The sequence below is a fragment of the Sus scrofa genome, chromosome 6, assembly GCF_000003025.6.
Source record: "Sus scrofa isolate TJ Tabasco breed Duroc chromosome 6, Sscrofa11.1, whole genome shotgun sequence".
Taxonomy (NCBI): domain Eukaryota; kingdom Metazoa; phylum Chordata; class Mammalia; order Artiodactyla; family Suidae; genus Sus; species Sus scrofa.
This window is the reverse complement of record NC_010448.4, coordinates 47,314,694-47,334,421: the sequence shown is the minus strand read 5'-3', so window position 1 is coordinate 47,334,421 and position 19,728 is coordinate 47,314,694. Positions and strand designations below refer to the sequence as shown.

The following is a 19,728-nucleotide window of genomic DNA, read 5'->3' as shown; positions in this document are numbered from 1 at the left end:
GGTTCAAGTGACTCCCGTACTAGGTTTGGCAGAATCATACTAAATACCATGACACTTATTCCACTCCAGGGATCCACCCTACAGACCTGCACACTGTTCACCAACAGACAGAGGCCAGAAGGATCACAGTAGCATTATTCACAGCAGCCCAAACTGGAAACAACTCAAATGCCCATCACAGGAAAAATCAATCAATAAACCATAGATAGTCACAGGAGGGAGGCCTATACAGCAACCAAAGAAATAAGCTGCAAAGAAATCAATAGCATGGAAGAATCACAAAGACATGATGTTGGGTGAAAGAAGCCAGACGCGATAGCTGATTCCATTTACGCGTAGCTCGAAAGCAGGCAAAAGTACTCAGCGAGAAATTGGGCTGGTGGTAACCTTTGGGAGGCACAAGGGGGCTTGTGGGGGATGAGAAATGTCCTGTTTCTTGATTTGTGTAAATGTCACATGGATGTGTTCTGTTGGTCACCATTCAACAACCTAAACACTTACGATTTGACTCTTCTTTGTACTTCAATTTAAAAATATCTCAAGCATGACACATTCAGGTAAAAGAGAAAAAGCATACATACTCAAAAGAAAAGTCTCTGCGTCTATGAGCACATTTTTACGTACGTAAACGCACAGCCAACAGATCAGGTAAAACCCAACCATGTATGACATAGGTCACCCCTGCCTGAGAGGGACTACGCGGTGGGGAGAGGGCTCCTGGAGGGCTAACTTCCATCTACAATGTTTTCATAATAAGATGACGGCCTTCGAGACTGTGTGAGAATGAAATGAGTCACTATTTGAAAAGCCCTCGGAAAAGTGTGTGGTATACAGTAGGTGCTACATAAAGGTTTGTTCCATTAAAGGTAGCAAAGTGAAAATGCTCTCTGGGGTATAAACGGTATTATTAAAACGAAGCGAGACATGAAAGAAACATACGAAGAAATACACAAAATATCATGCCTTGTGACTTTCCCGCTTTGCGCCTAGTTACACCGGCACATGCCCTCCTAGAAACCCAGACTTTGCTCTTGAAGTGTGTGTGTGTAGAGATGTGTCGCATTAGGCATACTTTTTTTTCTTAAGCTGCTTTTATTGAAGTATGACAGTAACAGAACAGAGAATCACGGGTCCGGAGACCGAGAGATGGGGGAGATAGAGCCCGCGGGGTGCCTGGGGGTGGGGGCGGCACCGGAAACCTCAGCCTGAAGGGATCCCCGAGGGGGGGAGGGGGGCCTCTGGTCGCTCCCCAGCCTCTTCCTTCCCCCTGGCCTGGGGCTGGGTGGGGAGGGGCAGTTCCTCTTTCCTTCCCCAGCGCCGAGGAGGCCCCAGCTCCCAAGGGGCGAAGAAGCTGGAGGCTGGTGACTGGGGAGGAGCTGAGCCCCGCTCTTGCGGGACCCCCTCCCCCTCAGGAAGCATGAACAGGAAAGACAGCAAGAGGTGAGAGGACCCTCCCCACAGGGACCAGGAGCGCCTAAGCCCCGGGCCCCAGGGCTGCCGGGGAAGGTTGGGGGAGGCTCCAACGAGGCGGGTAGGGTGTGGAGCTGCCGGCTCGAGCAGGGGGCCGCCAGGTAGAAAGATGCTCCAGGGAGTCCAGAGGCAGCTGGGCTGGGGCTGTTTGCGTGAGCGTCTGTGTCTTAGCCTCGCGCTCTCTGGAGTCTGAGCTGCTCCAACCCTGTTTTCCCCGTGCACCCCACCCCCTGACCCTAACTCCCTAGAGGCTGGCTGTCTCTGTCCCCCCCCCCCCCCCGCCCCCCGCGCCCGGGTCTTCTTGGCTCCCCCTTCCAGTCACTCGCTGCCTTCTTCCCGGGACTGGAAACTCCAGACTCCCGCAAGGCCTTGCCCCAGGGGGAGGGGAGTGTGACGCTGGGGCAAGGCGGCTCCCCTGTCTCTTCAGCTACCCCTGGCTGCTCCAGACACGACCCCAGGGCAGACAGTCCACAGGCAAGGGCCTAGCAGCTGACTGTGCCAGAAGCTTCTGGACTAGAGCTCCTGTCACCTGCAAGCTTGCCTTCCTGCCCTTACCCTGGTGACAGGTGGCGAGGTCCCTAGCCTGGGCAGCTCTTCCTGCCTCCCCCAGCATGTCTCTGATGGGCAAACGGTCCCCTCCCGATAATATCCAGGAGTTTAGTGGTGGAGACCTGGTTGTCTCATTTTCTGGCTGTGTGACCTTAGGTAAGACACTGAACCACTCTGTGCCTCAGTTTCTTCTCTCAATAGAATAATCATAGGCCTTCTGAGGAGGGGCATGTAAGCCCTCAGTGGTACCATCTAGACCTATGGTTCTCAAGCTTGAGCATGCATCAGAACCACCTAGAGGGCTTCGAAAACACAGGCTGCTGGGCTCACCTCCAAGGTTTCTGATTCTGTAGGTCTGGGCTGGGGCCTGAGAATTTGTATTTATATCAGTTTCCCAGGTGACATTGTTAGTATTTGCTGGGGACTGTGCTTTGAGAACCACTGGTCTTGATAGATGCTCACCCCTCTGCCCATACACATTCAGTACTCAAGAATGCCAGCTCTTACCTGGCAACATTCAATACTGACTTACTCTGCCCTTAGGATGCACCAGGAACGTGGCAATGCCCTTCTTATGAGAGTCTCCCAATTTCTGGTTTCACCTCCATTCCCCACACCTGGCTCCATCACATTCCCTCTCTGCATCTCAAATTTACCTTTCCCACCTCTGGCCACTTAAGAGTCTAAGCAAATGAAATCCCCCCACCCTTTTTTTTTTTTTTTCTTTTTTCTTTTTAGGGCCACACTCACGACATATGGAGTTTCCTAGGCTAGAGGTCTAATTGGAGCTACAGCTGCCTGCCACAGCCACATCAGATCCAAGCCATGTCTGCTATACCACAGCTCACAGCAACGCCAGATCCTTAACCCACTGAGTGGGGCCAAGGATCGAACCTGCAACCTCCTGGTCCCTAGTCGGATTCATTTCCGCTGCACCACGATAGGAACTCCTGAAACCCCTTATTTAGCACTTTTGAAGAGCAGGGCATTGAATGGTCCTAATAAATTCCTGGGGAAGTTCCAAGGATGACTCTCATTTTTCAAATGAAAAGACTGAGGATCAGAGAAATTATGTGATTAATATAAAGTTACATCGTCAGCATAAATTCCTCCAATCCAGTTTTGTCTGACCCTTGTGGAAGCCAAGGCCATTCTGCCCGGATTCTGCTCCCTCCTTCCTCCGCCATCCCTCTCTCTCCATTACCCCCTTTCCCCAACGAGAACAGGAGCCTCCAGGAGGCACAGGGCAGAGTAGGGGTTACTTTGAAACTTTCCTTGAAGCTGCCTCAGCCTCAGGGACCCCGCCCAGCTCTGAAGAGCTCTGGCGAGGCCACTTTGCACCCATATCTTCTCTCCAGGCTCCAGACCTAGGGACCCAGGCTTGCAGCTAAGACTCAGGTCCTGTCGAAAGGCTGGCTTGGGAGAGGGATCTGTTCACCTTAGTGCGGGTCACAGAGGCGGGAGAGGAGGAAGAGATGGAATCTGAGGGATCTGCTTCTCTCTTGAGGGCTGGGAGGAGGAGGGGCAGATGTTGCAGAGCGAAGGGGAATTCTGGGGAGTGTCCCTGAAGGCAGAACCTCGCATGATTCCCCCTGGGGAGGACAAGAAGGACACTGGGGGTCTTTTCCTGTGGTTCCCCAGGAAATCAGGAGTAACAGGAAGCCTCTCCCGCTGTGCCTTGGGACCATAGAGTCAAAGGGAGTTGGGGGGTAATGCCTGGAGGAGAGCGTTCTTACGATCCCTGGAGTAGTCTCAGGGTCTTCTCCCATGATTCCCTGGGGTGGGTGTTCAGGGTAGTCTTAGGATCTTCTCCCCTAATTCCATGAAGAGGGCAGGAGTAACCCCTGGAGTTGCCTTGTAGGAGAAGGCTCCCATGATCTGGAATACTCCTGCCATGAATCCATGGTAGGTCAGGACTAACCCTAGGACCTTGCCTTTAGGAAGCTACTCCCAGAATGCCTTGGGGCTTTGGGGTCAAGAAGAATTCTGAGGGTCTGTCTGAAGGAAGGGGCTCCCATGATTCCCTAGTGGCTATGCCCACAGGAAGTCCCACCAGGAATGCCTGGGGAAGACAGGGGGGCGGGGCCGGCCCCGACCAGCCCGCCGCCACAAGACATGCCCCAGCCCCCGGGAAATCAGCAAGGTCATGGCTTCCATGGCCCTGGGCATGCTGAACGAGGGTGGCTGCAGTGAAGATGAGCTGCTGGAGAAATGCATTCAGTCCTTCGGTGAGTGTCCCCTCCTTGTCCAGCCTCCCCAGTCCTGAGGTTGGGCCAAGGACCCATCTCTTTCTGGGCCTCAATTTGAAGGGTATTAAATGGGAGCAGGGAGTTCCCTCGTGGGTCAGCAGACCAAGGATCTGATGCTGTCACTGCTGTGGCTCTGGTCACTGCCGTGGCACAGGTTCGATCCCCAGCCCTGGGAACTTCCACATGCTGTGGGCGCGGCCAAGAAAAATGGGAGCAAGAATGTGTAGAATGATTCTCAAACTACATTATAGGGATAAGAGACACCTGTGTTTCTTTTTCGTGCTTTGGGAGGGGGGAGGTCTGAAGCCATTTCTATCTTCAGTGCGACTTGCCAGGCAAGATGCTGGTCCATGCTCAGTACAGACAAGGAAACAGACCAAAAGACACCAAGTTCCTTGCCTGAGTTCATACAGGGAGTCACTGGGAGAGCTGGGGTTTGAACCAGGTGGTCCAACCGGCTTGGAAGCTATTCAGTCCATTGCCTGGGGCCATGCTGACACAGACTCCCCTTCTCCCGCCCTCAGACTCCACTGGCAGCCTGCGCCGTGGGGACCACATTCTCAACATGGTACTGGCCATGCACAGTTGGGTGCTGCCTTCAGCCCACCTTGCGGCCCGTCTGCTGACCTTATATCCTCCCAGGGCCATGAGCAGTGAGTGGAGGGTGGAGGGTGCAGAGCAGAGACGTGAGAGCCTGGGAGATGGGCATGGGTGAGCAGGCAGGTCTGGGATGCTGGATAACAGCCTTGACAGGAACTCAAATACCAGGAGGCCACAGGAAGCACAAAGGACCTGAGGAGGCTGCAGATCTGTCACCTGGTCAGGTAAGGCTGGGCCAAGACCTCCAATCCCATGACCCAAGATCCTAACTCTACTGCGCCACCCCCTGAAAAAACCACTTCCTAGAGACCACTTAGCCCTGCTCCCTCAAATCTCACTTCTGGGACACCCCCTGGCTTGGTTCCTAAAACCCTCCCCGTTCTCCTCCTTAGAACCCTCTTACAGACCCCTGACCAGAGCCTCTGGACCCTCTCCCAGCTGGTACCCTGAGCCCTCCAGCTTGGATTCCAACTCCCACCTCCAGTGTACCCCAGCTTAGCTTCTAAGACCCCCCTTCCCCCGCCAGACCTCACCCCTAGAGGCCCCCGACCTAGTTCCTAAAACCCACCCCCACTACTCTGCTTCTAGTCATGCTACTTCTGGGAGAGCCCCCAGTCTGTCTTCTGTAGATCCCTCAGCCCGTGTTAAGAGTCCTCCTAGAGAGCCAGCGTGGTGCCTCTGTGAACCCTGGCCTTCCAGAGACCCCCTGCGCCACACATTTAGAGACCCCTCAACCCAAGAGTCCCCTTTCAGAGAACTGCCCCACCCCCACCATTCCTAACCTCTCTCAGGTATTGGCTGACCCAGCACCCTGAGACGGTGCACCAGGAGCCCCAGTTAGAAGAGGTTATAGGTCGCTTCTGGGCCACCGTGGAGAAGGAGGGCAACTCAGCCCAGCGGAGCCTGGGAGACTCCCCTAACCTGTGAGTCAGCCCCTTCCCCTTCCCTCCCCACTGCCACGCCGCCTCCTCCCTCCACACCCCACACCCTCCACCCTGAGCCCCCAGTACTCTGCCCCTCTTTGCCCCCAGGCTGAGCCCAGGTGGCCCTGGCCCCCCACCCCCCATGAGCAGCCCAGGACTGGGCAAAAAGTGCAAAGTGTCCTTGCTTTTTGACCATCTGGAGACGGGGGAGCTGGCACAGCACCTGACTTACCTGGAGTTCAGGTCCTTCCAGGCTATCACGGTAAGGACTCCCCCCCGCCAGCAGGGGAAGGCTAGGGGTGGGGTGGGACCTGGCTGGGACCAGGCAGGTCTGAGAGGACCCCTGCATGGACATGGGGCAGGGATCACAAACTCTCAAACTTGGGTGCTAGAGGGTCCAGGAAGACAGTTAAGCTGGCTGAGCACAGAGCCCCTGAATTCAAAGCCCATCAGCCCCTTCCTATCTGTGTAATTTGGAACTAGTTTCTCAACCTCTCTGGACTCAGTCTTTTCATTTGTAAAAAGGAGGTCATAAAACTGCATTGGACAGTTGAGGAAATTAAATTAATATGTCCATTTAAAAATGCTTGTTGCAGTGCCAGCACATAGTAAGCACTCAAAATATTTTATTAATTGTTCATTTATTTGAAAAGCATTTAAATTCACTGTACCTCAGTTCTGTTATCTACAAACGGGAGACTTAGTTCCTGCCTCATAGGAGCAGTGCCTGGTCCAGAGTAAATGCTATCTGGTTGAACCATTTGAAATTTTGACGTATTTTACCTCCCCAAATGGTAATTTCAAATGCTTCAACCTATATAGAAGTGTTTAGCTATTGCCAACCTGCCATCATCATTTTGAGGGCAGGTGGGGATCTGGCTCCTTAAGGCGAAAATTTCCTGATTGTATACACACATACACACACACACACTGCAGTGCATGTATGTAATGTTGACCCCTTAAGCAGAACAAATAGACGTTGGTTTTATGTCCTCTTCACTGGCGTTCCCTTTGCTAACTGTATACCAGTCAGGTATACAGTTAAGAGCCATAGACTGGGCTCCCACCCTGACTCAGGCCTGTGTGACCCTGGGCAAATTACTTAGCCTCAGTGACCTCATCTTTACAATAGGAATAATATGGTATTCACTTAATGGATTGTGAGGCTATGACAAAGGGCTCAGAGTAGTGCCCAGCTTTCTTTAAACATGTCTCCTCGGATGGGACAGGGCCATGGTGACGTCAGGAACATGGATGTCCTTAGGACTTGGGAGGTCGTGACTGCTTGTGGGTGGCGTGTGAGGCGCAGGGCCTGAGCGCCAGAGCCCACCCTGACGCCCACCTCACCCCTAGCCGCAGGACCTGCGGGGCTACGTTTTGCAGGGCTCCGTGCGGGGCTGCCCAGCCCTGGAGGGATCCGTAGGTCTCAGCAACAGCGTGTCCCGCTGGGTGCAGGTCATGGTGCTGAGCCGTCCCGGGCCCGCACAGCGCGCTCAGGTGCTAGACAAGTTCGTCCACGTGGCACAGGTGAGACCCACCCCGCCGCTGAGAACCGGACCGCGCGGTCCCCTGCTCCTGCCGCTCCAGGGCTCCGGAGCGGCGGCGTCACCGCCTCCCGGCCCCGCCCTAGCGCCTCGCGCCGGACCCTGGCCTTGCGCTCTACACATTAAGCCCGCCCTGGCCCCACCTCTCGGTCCCCAAAGTGGCAGTGGGCGACATTCCTCCTGACTCCTTGTTCCAGGCCCTCTGCCGGAATAGTCTATCCGCGGGGCGGTGAAAGAAGAGGCTCTTTCGTGCCCCCACCTTTGTGTCAGCCCCTTCCCCGATCCTCAGGCCTCAGCCAGCCCTTCGCTCCGCACCGCCCGCGGTCTCCCTCGCCCCGCCCCTTCCCCCACTGCCCCCCCCCGCCCCCGTCCTCCCTTCCAGACTCGTTCCCTCCCTTCGGGAGAAAAGGGAAGCCCTCCTGGCCCCGGGCGTGGCCACGCGCCTTTGCGTACTTCCTCGCAGGCCACGCCCTTCCTCTGGCATCTTCCTTCACCTTGCTTCCCCTGCCCGGCCTTGGAGGTTCTGGCGTGTGCCCAGAGTCTCTTCTGTCTTGAGCATCTTCCACTCCTCCCTGGCCCCAGCTTCTCCCCCAAGCGACCTACACCCTTCAAACTTGAGAAAAGGGAGGGCGGAGGCTGCTGTCCCTGATGGCGGCCAACCCCGCACCTGTCCCGTGCCTACTCACTCTGACCCCACTCGCCTCTGCCCGGCTCCTAACTCCTGCCCAGAGCCCAGGCCTTCCTGTCTCCTCTTAGGCTTCTGACTCCCAGAGCAGAGACCCCCCAGGGTGCCTGACAGCCTGAACCTATCAGAGCCCTCCACGCCTGTCTGACACAGACCTGTCAAGTCCCCAAACCATTCCAACTCCGCTTACTTTTTTCTGACCTCACGCTAGTGTATCACCTGCCTGACCCCTGTGCAATGCCACCTGCTTGCAGCCCTCACTTGCCTGACACATCTCACCTGATACTTACACTGGCCCATGCCTACATACACCTGAGACCCCAACCCAACTGAGGTGCTGTCATTTGAACCCCCGGTCTGCCTGTCCTCCATGTGGTGCCCACCATCTCCTCTGCATCACCCTCCCTTCCTAGAAGCTCCGCCAGCTGCAGAATTTCAACACGCTGATGGCAGTCACTGGGGGCCTGTGTCATAGCGCTATCTCCAGACTCAAGGACTCCCACACCCACCTGAGCCCTGACAGCACCAAGGTGAGCCCCCACTGCCCTCCTGAAAGTTCCAGTGGTCAATTAGCCTGAACCTTCCCCAACCCCCCTCCATCCCTTCCCAGGGGCCCTGGAGCCACCTAGAGACCTTGCTCCTCCAAATCCCACAGATGCCCAGACTTTGTCCGCCTCTGTCCTTCTTTCTCTCTCCTTATCCATGGCGCTGACCCCTCTCTACTCTCTGTGCATCTGGTCCTGAGCAGGACTGGAGGGAGACACAAAGCATGCTAGTAGAGAACCTGCAGCCCAGGTGGGAAGTGAACTGAGGCCCGCAGGGATGCCAACATCTGGGCCACACGGGAGGCACCTAGGTTGGGGGGTACCCTGAAAGTGTCAGGGAGAATGAGTCATTCACAAGTCTGGTGTGTGGCTGAGGTCAGGACGTGGCAGGATATGAGGCCAGAGATGCCCAGGGGAGAGCCTATTGAGCCTTTTGCCGGCTGAACTAAGGTGTCTGGGCTTTATCTAGACAGCAGTGGGGAGCCAGGAAAGGTTTGAGAGTGAGGACAGCATCCATGATCAGATTTGGGTGTTTGATCTCTTTTTTTTTTTTTTTTTTGGCCATGCCTGCAGCATGCAGAAGTTCCCAGGCCAAGGATCAAACCTGAGCCACAGCAGGGACAATGGGACATCCTTAACTGCTAGACCATCAGGGAACTCCAGATTGGGGTTTTGAAAAACCCCTCTAGCCTGGGGATAGTGGGGCCTTTCTGAGATGGGGGCCCAAGAGTTAGAGCAGTCTTGGGAGATGTCAAAGCCAGGGTGGGACGTGGAGGGGCTTGGGGAGGCATCCAAAATGCCACTGGGCCCCTGGGGGTCCAGAGCCCATGCAGGAGGCTGCTTGGATATGCCCCTTCAGGGAGCTAGGGGAACAGAGCTGCCTTCCCCATTACATGCCCCCCAGAACCTGCTTCTCCCCCACAGGCCCTGCTGGAGCTGACTGAGCTCCTGTCCGCCCACAACAACTACGCCTGTTACCGCCGCACCTGGGCTGGCTGCACGGGCTTCCGGCTGCCTGTGCTGGGAGTGCACCTCAAGGACCTGGTGTCCCTGCACGAGGCACAGCCCGACAGGTTGCCCGATGGCCGCCTGCATCTACCCAAGCTCAACAGCCTCTACCTGAGGCTGCAGGAGCTGGCAGCCCTCCAGAGGCAGCAGCCCCCTTGCAGTGCCAACGAGGACCTGCTGCATCTGCTCACGGTGAGCGGCCCAGGCAGGGCTCCCAGAGGCTGAGCCTGCAGGGTACTGAGATTCAGGGTCCTGGGTGGGTGAGGGGCTGCAGGACCGGGATCGAATCATAGAACAGTGCTGGAATGCCTGGACTTTGAAGCCAGGGCTTCTAGTTTTGGGTTGTTGGTTTTCTTACTGTGTGGCCTTGGGCAAGTCACTTAACCCCTCAGTTTCCTTAACTGCAAAATGGGAATAGTAATAGGACCCACTTCAGAGAGTGGTTGAAAACAATCAATAATGTAATTCATGTAACTCATATATGATTCATATAAAGTACTTAAAAGCCTAACTGCAACTCAGTGAACTCTACATAAGTGATGCATTTTCCCCCAATACTCTCAGCAACTCAAGGATCCATTCATCTAAGCTCCAGAATCGCTTCGGGATTTTGCGCTCCTGAACTCTTAAGGTTCTGAGCTTCTCAAGCTACTCGTCCAAAATGTCAAGCTTTAACATATCCAGGAATCTAAGCAAAGAGCTAAACCGGTTATTGATCATTTATTATGTGCCAGGCACCATGTGAAACCATCCCTATTCCATCCTCACAGCCCTACGAGGAGGGGACCCTTATCGTGCCCACTCTGCAGACTAGGAAGCTGAGGTTCACAAAGATCAGATCACTTGCCCCCCATCCCACAGCAGGCCAGCTTCAGAACATGAGTGATTTTAACCACCACACTATTATGTCCTAACACTGGGAGTGTGGGATTCTGGCAATATTTTATTTTTGGGGGGGTAGGGGGGGAGGGAGGTTTCATTCTAAAGAGCTATAAGTTAAGAAAGACTGGGATCCTGAGGAACACATAGTCTAAGACTGAAACACTGACTTTCGGATCCTAAGACAGGACCAACAGCATATTGAAAATGTGGGGCTCCTTGTCTGACACTATTAAGAATTTCAAGGTGCTGACAACAGAGCATTAAATGAAGTGGGGGGCCTTCTAAGTGTGGGGCCTGCCTGTGACATTGGCTCTGCCCTAAGATGATTGGTGCCCAAGACACTGTGCTCTGCTGATTCTAAAAGGCCGTCAACCCAAATATTTACTGAGCACCTGCTGTAGGCCAGGCACTAGTTGAGGCGCTTAGGCTCACAGCAGTGCCTACATCAGAAAAAAAAACTGCTGTTCTTGTGAGGCTGACTTCCTAGTGGGGGAGACACGCCAGCGGAACAAAGCAAATAGGTAAATCATATGGTCTTTTAGGTACTAAGAGCAATAGAGAAAATTGAAGCAGGAATGGACAAGGAAAGTGATAAGGGTTTGCAATCTTATAAAGGATCAAAAAAGCATCAGTGAGAATACGGCATTTCTGGACTAGGCGACCGGCAGTGTGGAGAGTGAATGAGGGCTCCGTGGGAGAGAGGACCCTGGGGGTTGCAGGGAAGAGGGGCTTTGGGAAGAGGAGACGGGGGTCCCGGCAGGCAGGGGCTAGAGGTAGGAGCGTGGAGACAAGGAGGGTTGGTAACGCCCTGCCGGCCCCCAGCTTTCCCTGGACCTCTTCTACACGGAGGACGAGATCTATGAGCTTTCTTACGCCCGGGAGCCCCGCTGTCCCAAGAGTCTGGTGAGCCCCTGCCCCTGACCTCTGACCTCCAGCTCAAGGCTCTGCACTGTCTAACTGGGCCCGTCTGTCCCTGCCTCAGCCACCCTCCCCCTTCAAGGCGCCCCTGGTGGTGGAGTGGGCCCCTGGCGTGACACCCAAGCCTGACAGGGTCACTCTGGGTCGGCACGTGGAACAGCTGGTGGAGGTGAGGAGGAGCCCCGAGCTGGAGGAGGGATCTGAGACCTCAGGGACCCTGACTCGGCCTGACTCTCCCCTTCCCGGGCTCCTCCGAAGTCCGTGTTCAAGAATTATGACCCTGAAGGCCGAGGCACCATCTCTCAGGAGGACTTGGAGCGACTCTCAGGCAACTTCCCCTTCGCCTGCCATGGGCTTCACCCGCCCTCCTGCCAGGGGTAGGTGCCCGCGACTTCTGGGTTCCCTGAAGACGAGGGACTGGGGTTGCCGGGACTCCCGGGTCTGGGAGAAAGGGGCCAGGCCTGCTGAAGCCCGGTCTCCGCCCCCTCACCCCAGGAGGGGCTCCTTCAGCCGAGAGGAGCTGACAGGGTACCTGCTCCGAGCCAGCGCCATCTGCTCCAAACTGGGCCTGAGCTTCCTGCACACCTTCCAGGAGGTCACCTTCCGCAAGCCCACCTTCTGCGACAGCTGCAATGGCTTTGTGAGCCCTCTGCCCGTGGTTACCCTGAGGGCCCATCTCCCCTGGACCACCCTGACTCCTCACAGCCTGGGCCTGGAGGGCTCACAGTCCCCAGACCCCAGACAATCCCAAACAGTGGCCGTTCCCTACATCCTGGATCATTGTGAAGCCTAGATAAGGCCCAAACCCCAGACAGTCTCCATCCTGGATAATTGTCAGACCCTGGATAATCTACAAACCTGGGTAGAGTATCTCCCAACAGAATCAAGCTCCGAGTCTCTAGACCTCAGATAACTCAAACCCTGGATAATTTCCAAATTCAAGGTATCCTCAAACTCTGGATAACCAACAAATCCATCTCAAACCCAGATTCATTCATAAACCTTGGATTACTTCCCAGATTCACTTTTCCATTCACTAAATACACACTGGGTGCCTCCTGTGCGCCAGGCCCAGTTCTAAGGTGGGGCGGTGGGGCAGCGGCACAGCCAGAAGCAGAATAGACACAATGCCTGCCCACACGGCTTAGGTTTTTTTAATTCCACATTTTGCACTATCCTGATAGTGCAGAGGACTCACCAAACTTGAGATAAGCTCCAAATTCCTTTAGTCCCCCAGGTCCCACATAAGCCTCGGACCTTGAGAATTTTCAGACTCTGGATGGCTTCCACACTCCCCGACAGCCCCTATCCTACCCCACTGGCAGCCCTCCCTCCCCAGCCTTGTAACCCATCTGCTTTCTCTTCCCAGCTCTGGGGTGTTAGCAAGCAAGGCTACCGCTGTCGGGGTGAGCGGGGCCTCGGTGCGGGGAGGGGGTCCAGGAAGGTGAGGGGCGCAGACGGGGCCTCTAGCCACTAACCGCTGAATTTCCCCCAGAGTGTGGGCTGTGTTGCCACAAACACTGCAGAGACCAAGTGAAGGTGGAGTGTAAGAAGAGGCCCGGGGCCAAGGGCGATGGGAGCCCCCCAGGAGCCCCCGTCCCCCCACCACCAGTCCCCCAAGCCAGCTGTGGTAAGACCCAGGGGTAGGGATCCTGGTGGATGGGGACTAATTTCAGGGTCACGAGGCCTTTGGCAGCCTACCCACCTCTCTCCCACCCACACCCCGCAACCAGGCACCGAGGACACGCTCTCCTACACACTAGCCCTGGAACTGGAGACCGGGTGTCACGTTCGCCATGCTTGGACCCAGACGGAGCCCCCCCACCCCTCCTGGGAACCAGAGACGGTGAGGAGGAGCTGCCCCCTACCCTCAACTGGATACTCGCGGAGACCAGGCCATCTGCCTGGGGGAACCCAGACCCATACGGGGAAGCACGGGACAGTTACAATATGCAAAAGCCCTCAGCTGCTTGCGTAGGAGGGTGTATATACTGGTTAGTTTCTAATGTTGAGAGAAAAAAATAGAAATTTCAGCCACTAGTCGAACAGGAAAGGGAGTTTAGGAGGAAAAAAAAAATCTATAAGATGGCAAGAATAAGGCCAAATATATCAGGAACTGTAATAAGTGGTGAAACAAAGTCCACTGCTCAAAAGCGGGGACTCTCTGATTGAGTTTTAAAAAATCCACAGGGATGTGCATCCGTCCATGTCAACAAGTCTAGGGGAGGCCGAGAACCGTGTGCTGGACATCTGCACTCCCTCATCCAGTGTCTTCCTCCTTCCAGGTCCCTCTGCCAGCGCCAGCCCCACCACCCACCCAGTCCTCCAAGCCAAATGCCTAGACGTTGCCCTGGTCTCCTCTCTCCCCGACTCCCTCCCCAGGGTCAGTCTCAAGTCCTACTCTTCGACCTCCGCAGAATCCCCAAAGGCATCGGCTCCTGCCCATCGCTGAAGCATCCATCATCTCTTCCTCTGAAAGAAAGTGACTTTCGTCTTTTGCATCGGAGTGGCTATTCATCATCATCCCTTGTCTTGCGCTTACTATCTGTGCAGCTCTGTGTTGGATCTGGTGAGACCTGGGCGTCACCTTGCCCACTCCTGAGATCCCCATTTTACGGCTGAGGAAGCAGGCTCAGTGGGGTAAACTGCTCACCCAAGGTGCACGCCTTGGTGGTGGAGGCAGGACTCACGCCCAGGTCTGTCTGCCTCTAAAATGGAAACTCCTGAGCAATATGCTCCACTGCTCTCACCAAGGGGCAGGAGCGGAGGGCATAGGGTGGGCAGAGTTCCAAACGCTGGGGTTCCAGAGATGAGAGAGAAGGCCAGAGAAAGTGTGGAACAGGGAGGGAGCCTGGGAAACCCTAAGTCAGATCACGTTGGTCTCTTGCTCAGGGGAAAAGCCAAGTTCTCACTACCCGCCCCCAACCACCACCCCCGGCTCCCCCACACATGATCTGCCCCCATCACCTCCCTGACCTCCCCTCCCACCACTCACCGCCTCACTCATCCTGCTTCAGCTACACTGGCCTCTGATGGTCCCTGATCATGCCCCAAAGACCCCTACCTCAGGGCCTTTGCACTGGCTGCTCCCTCGGCCTGGGAGGCTCTTCCACAGAGGTCCACATGGCTCCCTCTCTGGGGCTTAGCTCAAGCGTTACCTTCTCAGTGAGGCCTCCCCAGTCACATTTAAATTTGCAACCCCCCCCCCCGCCATGGTCCCAGTCCTGCCTTCCTGCTGTATTTTTCTCTAGAGCCCTTTCCCCATCTGACAGATTATACTTTCTAAACTGCTTTTTGTCACCAGAAAGGTCAGCTCCAGGAGAGGTGTACCCCCGGTGCCTAGAACAAGGCTGGCACAGAGTGGGTACCTGGCAGCTGTTTGTCCAGCACCTGCACGTCTCCGTCCTCATGCTCCCAGGGAGGGAAAGATGCTGCTGAAGAGCAAAGGACCTTGAGGGTCGGAGCAGCAGGGGCCTGTTCAGACCCAGGGGGCAGAGACCCCCTACCCCTCCTCAAACCCGAGCACCCCTGGCCTGGCCCCCACAGAGACAGGTCCTAGGACTGTCATAAATTAAATTTATTTTCCAAAGAACATGGTCCTTGGTGTTGAATGGTAGATGGGGGAGGACAACTGGGGCCTCAGGCTGGGGTGCCAGATGCCAGGAGAGACCCTCAGAGTGACTCCTCAGGGTATTAAAGTCAGCATCTCAGGGAGGCCCCCCTCCCCCAACCACCAGTCCCCCTTCACTTCTTCTTCTTCTTGCGTCCCCAGCACTGGCGGCCTGCCTTCCGCCCGCCTCCGTCTTCTCTTCTGCTCTGCCAGCTGGGCATGGGAGGCTCCAGCTCATCTGGGCGGCCCCCCCGGTCTGGCACGCTGCCCATGAGCACCTGGGGGTTGATTAGACTTGAGTTTCAGAGGAGAAAAATATCTTGGACATGGGTACCAGAGAGCCAAAGGAACAGCATGAAGCTGACAAAGGAAGGGCGGATGTTGACCGTATGGGTGCAGAGGCAGGGGGCTGGATGGGTGGGAGATACAGGCCTGGGGATTTCAAACTGGGCTCAAGGGGCCTGAGCAAAAGGGAAACAAAGATGAGGGTGAGGACAGAGGTCTAGTCCCCAACAACATGAATAAAGACACTTCAGCTTTTGTCTATTTCCTGTTTGGGCTTGGTATAACGTTCCCAGCAAACCAGTGGCTTTTTTTCCCTCAATATCTATCACTTGTGCATCACCTCTAATATTACTTACTACAGTTCCTTAAAGCAAGTAACACTTTTCTTAACTTAAATTCGGCTTCGCTCCTTGCTGTGCTAGACTTTAGGCCCTAAGAGTTATTCACACACGTGTAAGACTTGAAACAGAGAGATATGAGGCTAAATACATCATAATTTGAAGAGAGGGTAGTTTTGCCTTAAAAATGGTTAAAACCCAATACAAGAGACAGGGTGAGATGCTGGGGGAGTGGTGGGCTCAGTAAATAGGTAGACTTTGTTTTGAAGGCACTGGGGAGCCATAGAAGGGTTTTGAGTCAGAAATGCTCTGTCAGATTTGAGGTGGCGAGAGGCAGAGGCTGGGAACTCAGGCAGAAGAGGGTAAGGCTCGGCCAGGGCAGAGGCTGAAAGGATCCAGAGCCAAGGATGCTGGGGCTCTTTCCCACCCCCAGGTGCTCACCTTGTTGATAGCACAGCAGGTCCCTCGGCGGGCAGTCTTGCTAGTGGCGGGGACAAGGCGAGACAGGTCAGCTCGGGCAGCCAGGACATGTGCGACAGAGACATCAGATTCCGGGGTCAGAGCCTCTCGAATTGGGATCAGCACTGCCTTCATGGCCTCTCCTTGGGCCTAGGGAGTGAAGGTGGACATGGAGAGCACTTCCCAGATGAGAGCTGTAATTTTTTCTTTTCTCTTTTTTTTTTTTTGTTTTTGTTTTTGCCTTTTAGGCACCCCGGGCATGCGGAAGTTCCCAGGCTAGGGGTGGAATTGGAGCTACAGCTGCTGGCCTACACCATAGCCACACCGGCGAGGGATCCGAGCCACTTCTGTGGCTTATGGCAACCCAGGATCCCTAACCCACTGAGCGAGGCCAGGAATTGAACCCGCATCCTCATGGTTCCTAGTCGGTTTCGTTAACCACTGAGCCATGGAGGGAACTCCCGAGATCTGTAATCTTGAAAGCATCTCTTCCCTACTCAGGGCCTCACTTCCCACATCTTTTAGTAAGGGGTATTGCTCTCAATACACTCCCAGCTCAGACCAGGGAATTCTAGAATGCCCTGGGGGTCCTGAGATTCCAAAGCCCCAAACCTCACAAGATTCTAAAATGTCCTGGGCCTCAGGAATTACAAGAGGGTCACATTCCTGGCCCTCATTCCTGCTCTCAACTTGCAGCCCCACAACTGGGTCACCCTCCTTCTGCCAAGGTCTTGTGCCCACACCTCTGCTCGCTCACTCCAGTGGAAAGCAGACGTTGTGAGGTCCAGGCGCTTGAGGAGGAGGCAGCGGCGGCAGCAGTACTGATCTTGCAGGCTTTGCGAGAGAGACTCCAGCGCTTCCTGGAGGAAAAGGTCTCAGTCATGCCAGGGTTCCCCCTCACTCCCACCTCTGGATGAGAACACTGTCCACATACAGCCGCCTCACATGGTCTTACCCATCTGGGGGCATCCAGCGGGTAGCTGAGAAGAGGCTGCAGGAACCCTGGGGGCAGGGAAGGCAGCAGCTCTGAGATCTGATGGGAAAAGAAGGAAGCTGAGGCTCTCTGGGCAGAAATTGGATGGATTCCTCCCAGTTCTCCACTGCCCTGAGGACCCAGGCCATGGAACCAAGAATGGCGATCACGGGAGTTCCTGTTGGGGCTCAGTGGGTTAAGAACCAGGCTATTCATGAGGATGCGGGTTCCATCCCTGGCCTGCTCTGTGGTTCCAGGATCCAGGCGTTGCCGCAAGCTGCAGTGTGTAAGTCACATAGACTCAGCTCGGATCCGGCATTGCTGTGACTGTATCGTAGGCCGGCCGCTGTAGCTCTGATTGGACTCCTAGCCTGAGAACTTCCACATGCCACGGGTGCGGCTCTAAAAATAAAAATAAAAATGAAAAAGTCAGTCGTGGAGTTCCCACTGTAGCACGGTGGGATAAGAATACAACTGCAGCTGCTGTGGTTGCTGCAGAGGCGCAAGTTGGATCCCTGGCCCCGTGTAGTGAGTTAAAAGATCCAGCGTTGCCTCCGCTGCAGCTGTGGTGCAGGTGGAAGCTGTGGCTCGGATTCAATCCCTGGCCCAGGAATTTCCATATGCCTCCGGATCAGCCGTAAAGAAAGAAAGAAAGAAAAAAAAGTGAAGGTCACAATTCTAGAAAACAGCAGTGGTTAGGGCACTCCTCCCCTGCCACTTCTGGAGAGGGGGCTCTCCCCCTACAAGGAAGGCAGGGTGGCCCGGGTGCAGAGGGGCTCCCACTCTCTACCTTGGCATGCAACTCCCGCAGCAGCTGGCTGGCGGGGGTCCCCCGCGGAGGTCTGGGCAGTCCCAGGGCTTGGAGAGTAAGCACCAGTTCCTGGACCAGGCCAGATTCCTCCTCTGCCCCCTCCCCTGCCCACTCTCCACCGAATGGCTCAAGGCTGGGATCCAGCTTGGGTTGCAGGTGGAGTAGGCGGGCCGCCTGGAGCTCTGAGCAGAGAAAGCCTAAAAGCAGAGAAAAGGAGCGACGCAATTAAGGAGGGCTGCCACCCCGCCTACCTGGCTCAACAAGTCCAAGCGGCTGCAAAACCACCGGCCTCCTAGGTCCGCTCAACTAGAACCCTGGCTCTACCTCCAGCGTAAGCTCCACCCACTTTGGGACCCAGCTCCCTCTTAGGACTTCGAACCCTGCCCACTTAGGAATCACCTGCCTAACCCATCCATCGCGGAGCTCTTAGCCCGCCCCAATGTTTTGACCCCACCCACCTCCGGCCCAGAGTCAATCTTTTGACCGAGGCCCCTCGGGAACCCAGGCTCCACCTCAATGTGCGGAGCCCGCCCCCCTCGAGGCTGCAGCCTTGCCCACTTCCGCATCCCGGCCCGCCCCAGGCTCACGCAGCAGGCGCAGGCGCGCGCCCGGCTTCCGCAGGGAGGATGCGCAGTCTCTGCCGCAGAGCTCTCGATCGGGGCAGTGCAACTCCCGCAAAAGGCCGGCCAACTGTCGCAGGAATTCCTCCTCGGCGCCAGGACCTGCTGGAAGCGGGAGACGTCAGGGCATGGCGGCGGCACCAGCCGCTCCAGCCCCAGGGGCCTTCCTCTCCACGCGTACCGTCGCCGGCGCTCAGTGCCTCCGTGCCTTCCTCTTTCTCCCGCTCCAGGGCGTCCAGCGTCGCCAGCTCTGCCGCCAGCCGCGCGCACAGCGCCCTGAAGTCTGGGCACGAGGGGCCCGGCGACGCCCTCTCTGGGAAACCCTCATACCTGCAGCGGGGCCGAGGCAGCGGGAGGGGGCGGGGCAGGTCTGTAAGAATTTCTGAGGGCAAACCTGCTTCTTCCTCACCCCCCAGCCACACCCCGCACCCCTTACCCCAGGGCCAGCAGGTCCCCGGCCAAGGCGGCCCACTCCCGCTCCTCCGCCTCCGCCCCCTCCATGAAACTGTAGTCTCTTCGCCGGGCGCGCGCCCCCTGCCGGCCGGTGGGAGGCTCCTCCCCAGGACGGGCGTGCGCACCCCCAGTAACTGACCAATCAACTAAGGGCCTTCGTCATTCCAATTGGTGCAGGAGGAGGCAGAGCCCGCTCCCAAGTTCACCGCCTATGAGGAATACTATAGAGCGCAGCCCCTTGGGTAACTCTGGAGAGCCCTCTGGCTCTGTAAATCCAGAGTCCGCTTTCAGGTTCCCAGTTGTCCCGACAGACCAACGGATGTGGCTCCTGATGCAACATAGAAGCAACTTTGGTTTCCTTTTCCTCAGCCTCCATCAGATGCCCTGTGGCTTTTAAAGCACCCCAGACCAAGTGTGGGAGTCTGCCCAAGTCCAAAAGCTTGTTAACTCCTTTTCTACTTAGAATTTTGTCAGGGACCCAGGAATCCCAGCTATACACATACTCACAAACCCAACAGTTGGTCCTTCTCATTGATCACAATGCACCCTTTGAACCTTCACCCCTCTAGCTACTTACTAAACCCCGGAGAGAGGGAGCAGGTGCAATAAACCGTTGCGATTAAGAGACTGCACCCTGGGAATGCAATCTTTTTTGTTTTTCTTTTCTATGGCCGCACCCGGGGCATGTGGAGGTTCCCAGGCTAGGGGTCTAATCAGAGCTGTAGCTGCCGTCCTACACCACAGACACAGACACAGACACAGCCACATCAGATCCGAGCCGCATGTCACAGCAACGCTGGATCCCC

The 19,728-nt window shown here is 55.8% G+C and overlaps 2 protein-coding genes across 3 annotated transcripts; one reads left to right on the top strand and one right to left on the bottom strand.

The window, feature by feature from the left end:
• On the top strand, window positions 1,081–14,965 carry RASGRP4 (RAS guanyl releasing protein 4). Of its 2 annotated transcripts, XR_001309084.2 has the most exons (18): window positions 1,081–1,440; window positions 4,063–4,247; window positions 4,793–4,898; window positions 5,030–5,092; window positions 5,660–5,791; window positions 5,900–6,053; window positions 7,145–7,318; window positions 8,434–8,550; window positions 9,490–9,765; window positions 11,278–11,358; window positions 11,438–11,542; window positions 11,632–11,750; window positions 11,869–12,013; window positions 12,743–12,779; window positions 12,869–13,003; window positions 13,107–13,219; window positions 13,659–13,942; window positions 14,678–14,965. XR_001309084.2 is itself a non-coding variant. In XM_013998405.2 (17 exons), the coding sequence occupies exons 1-17, from the start codon at window positions 1,418–1,420 to the stop codon at window positions 13,713–13,715; spliced, it is 2,022 nt and encodes a 673-aa protein (XP_013853859.1). In that variant the 5' UTR covers window positions 1,081–1,417; the 3' UTR covers window positions 13,716–14,965. The 2 variants fall into 2 exon arrangements, 1 of the variants encoding a protein (XP_013853859.1); XM_013998405.2 differs by having other exon boundaries at window positions 13,659–14,965.
• On the bottom strand, window positions 14,936–19,016 carry FAM98C (family with sequence similarity 98 member C). Its single transcript, XM_003127113.5, has 8 exons — window positions 18,906–19,016; window positions 18,651–18,799; window positions 18,437–18,571; window positions 17,829–18,046; window positions 17,021–17,098; window positions 16,809–16,925; window positions 16,048–16,215; window positions 14,936–15,261 (listed from the first exon to the last, which is right to left on the bottom strand). The coding sequence occupies exons 1-8, from the start codon at window positions 18,968–18,970 to the stop codon at window positions 15,118–15,120; spliced, it is 1,074 nt and encodes a 357-aa protein (XP_003127161.1). The 5' UTR covers window positions 18,971–19,016; the 3' UTR covers window positions 14,936–15,117.

What these genes read in the sequence shown, in the direction of transcription:
- FAM98C (XM_003127113.5), bottom strand. Translation starts at nt 18,970, where the DNA reads ATGGAGGGGGCGGAGGCGGAGGAGCGGGAGTGGGCCGCCTTGGCCGGG. An exon ending in GGCACTGAGCGCCGGCGACG is followed by an intron (nt 18,572 to 18,650) that starts GTACGCGTGGAG and finishes CGCTTCCAGCAG; the next exon opens with GTCCTGGCGCCGAGGAGGAA. An exon ending in CGCTGGATGCCCCCAGATGG is followed by an intron (nt 16,926 to 17,020) that starts GTAAGACCATGT and finishes CTTTTCCTCCAG; the next exon opens with GAAGCGCTGGAGTCTCTCTC.
- RASGRP4 (XM_013998405.2), top strand. Translation starts at nt 1,418, where the DNA reads ATGAACAGGAAAGACAGCAAGAG. An exon ending in CTGGGAGACTCCCCTAACCT is followed by an intron (nt 5,792 to 5,899) that starts GTGAGTCAGCCC and finishes CTTTGCCCCCAG; the next exon opens with GCTGAGCCCAGGTGGCCCTG. An exon ending in AGTTCGTCCACGTGGCACAG is followed by an intron (nt 7,319 to 8,433) that starts GTGAGACCCACC and finishes CTCCCTTCCTAG; the next exon opens with AAGCTCCGCCAGCTGCAGAA.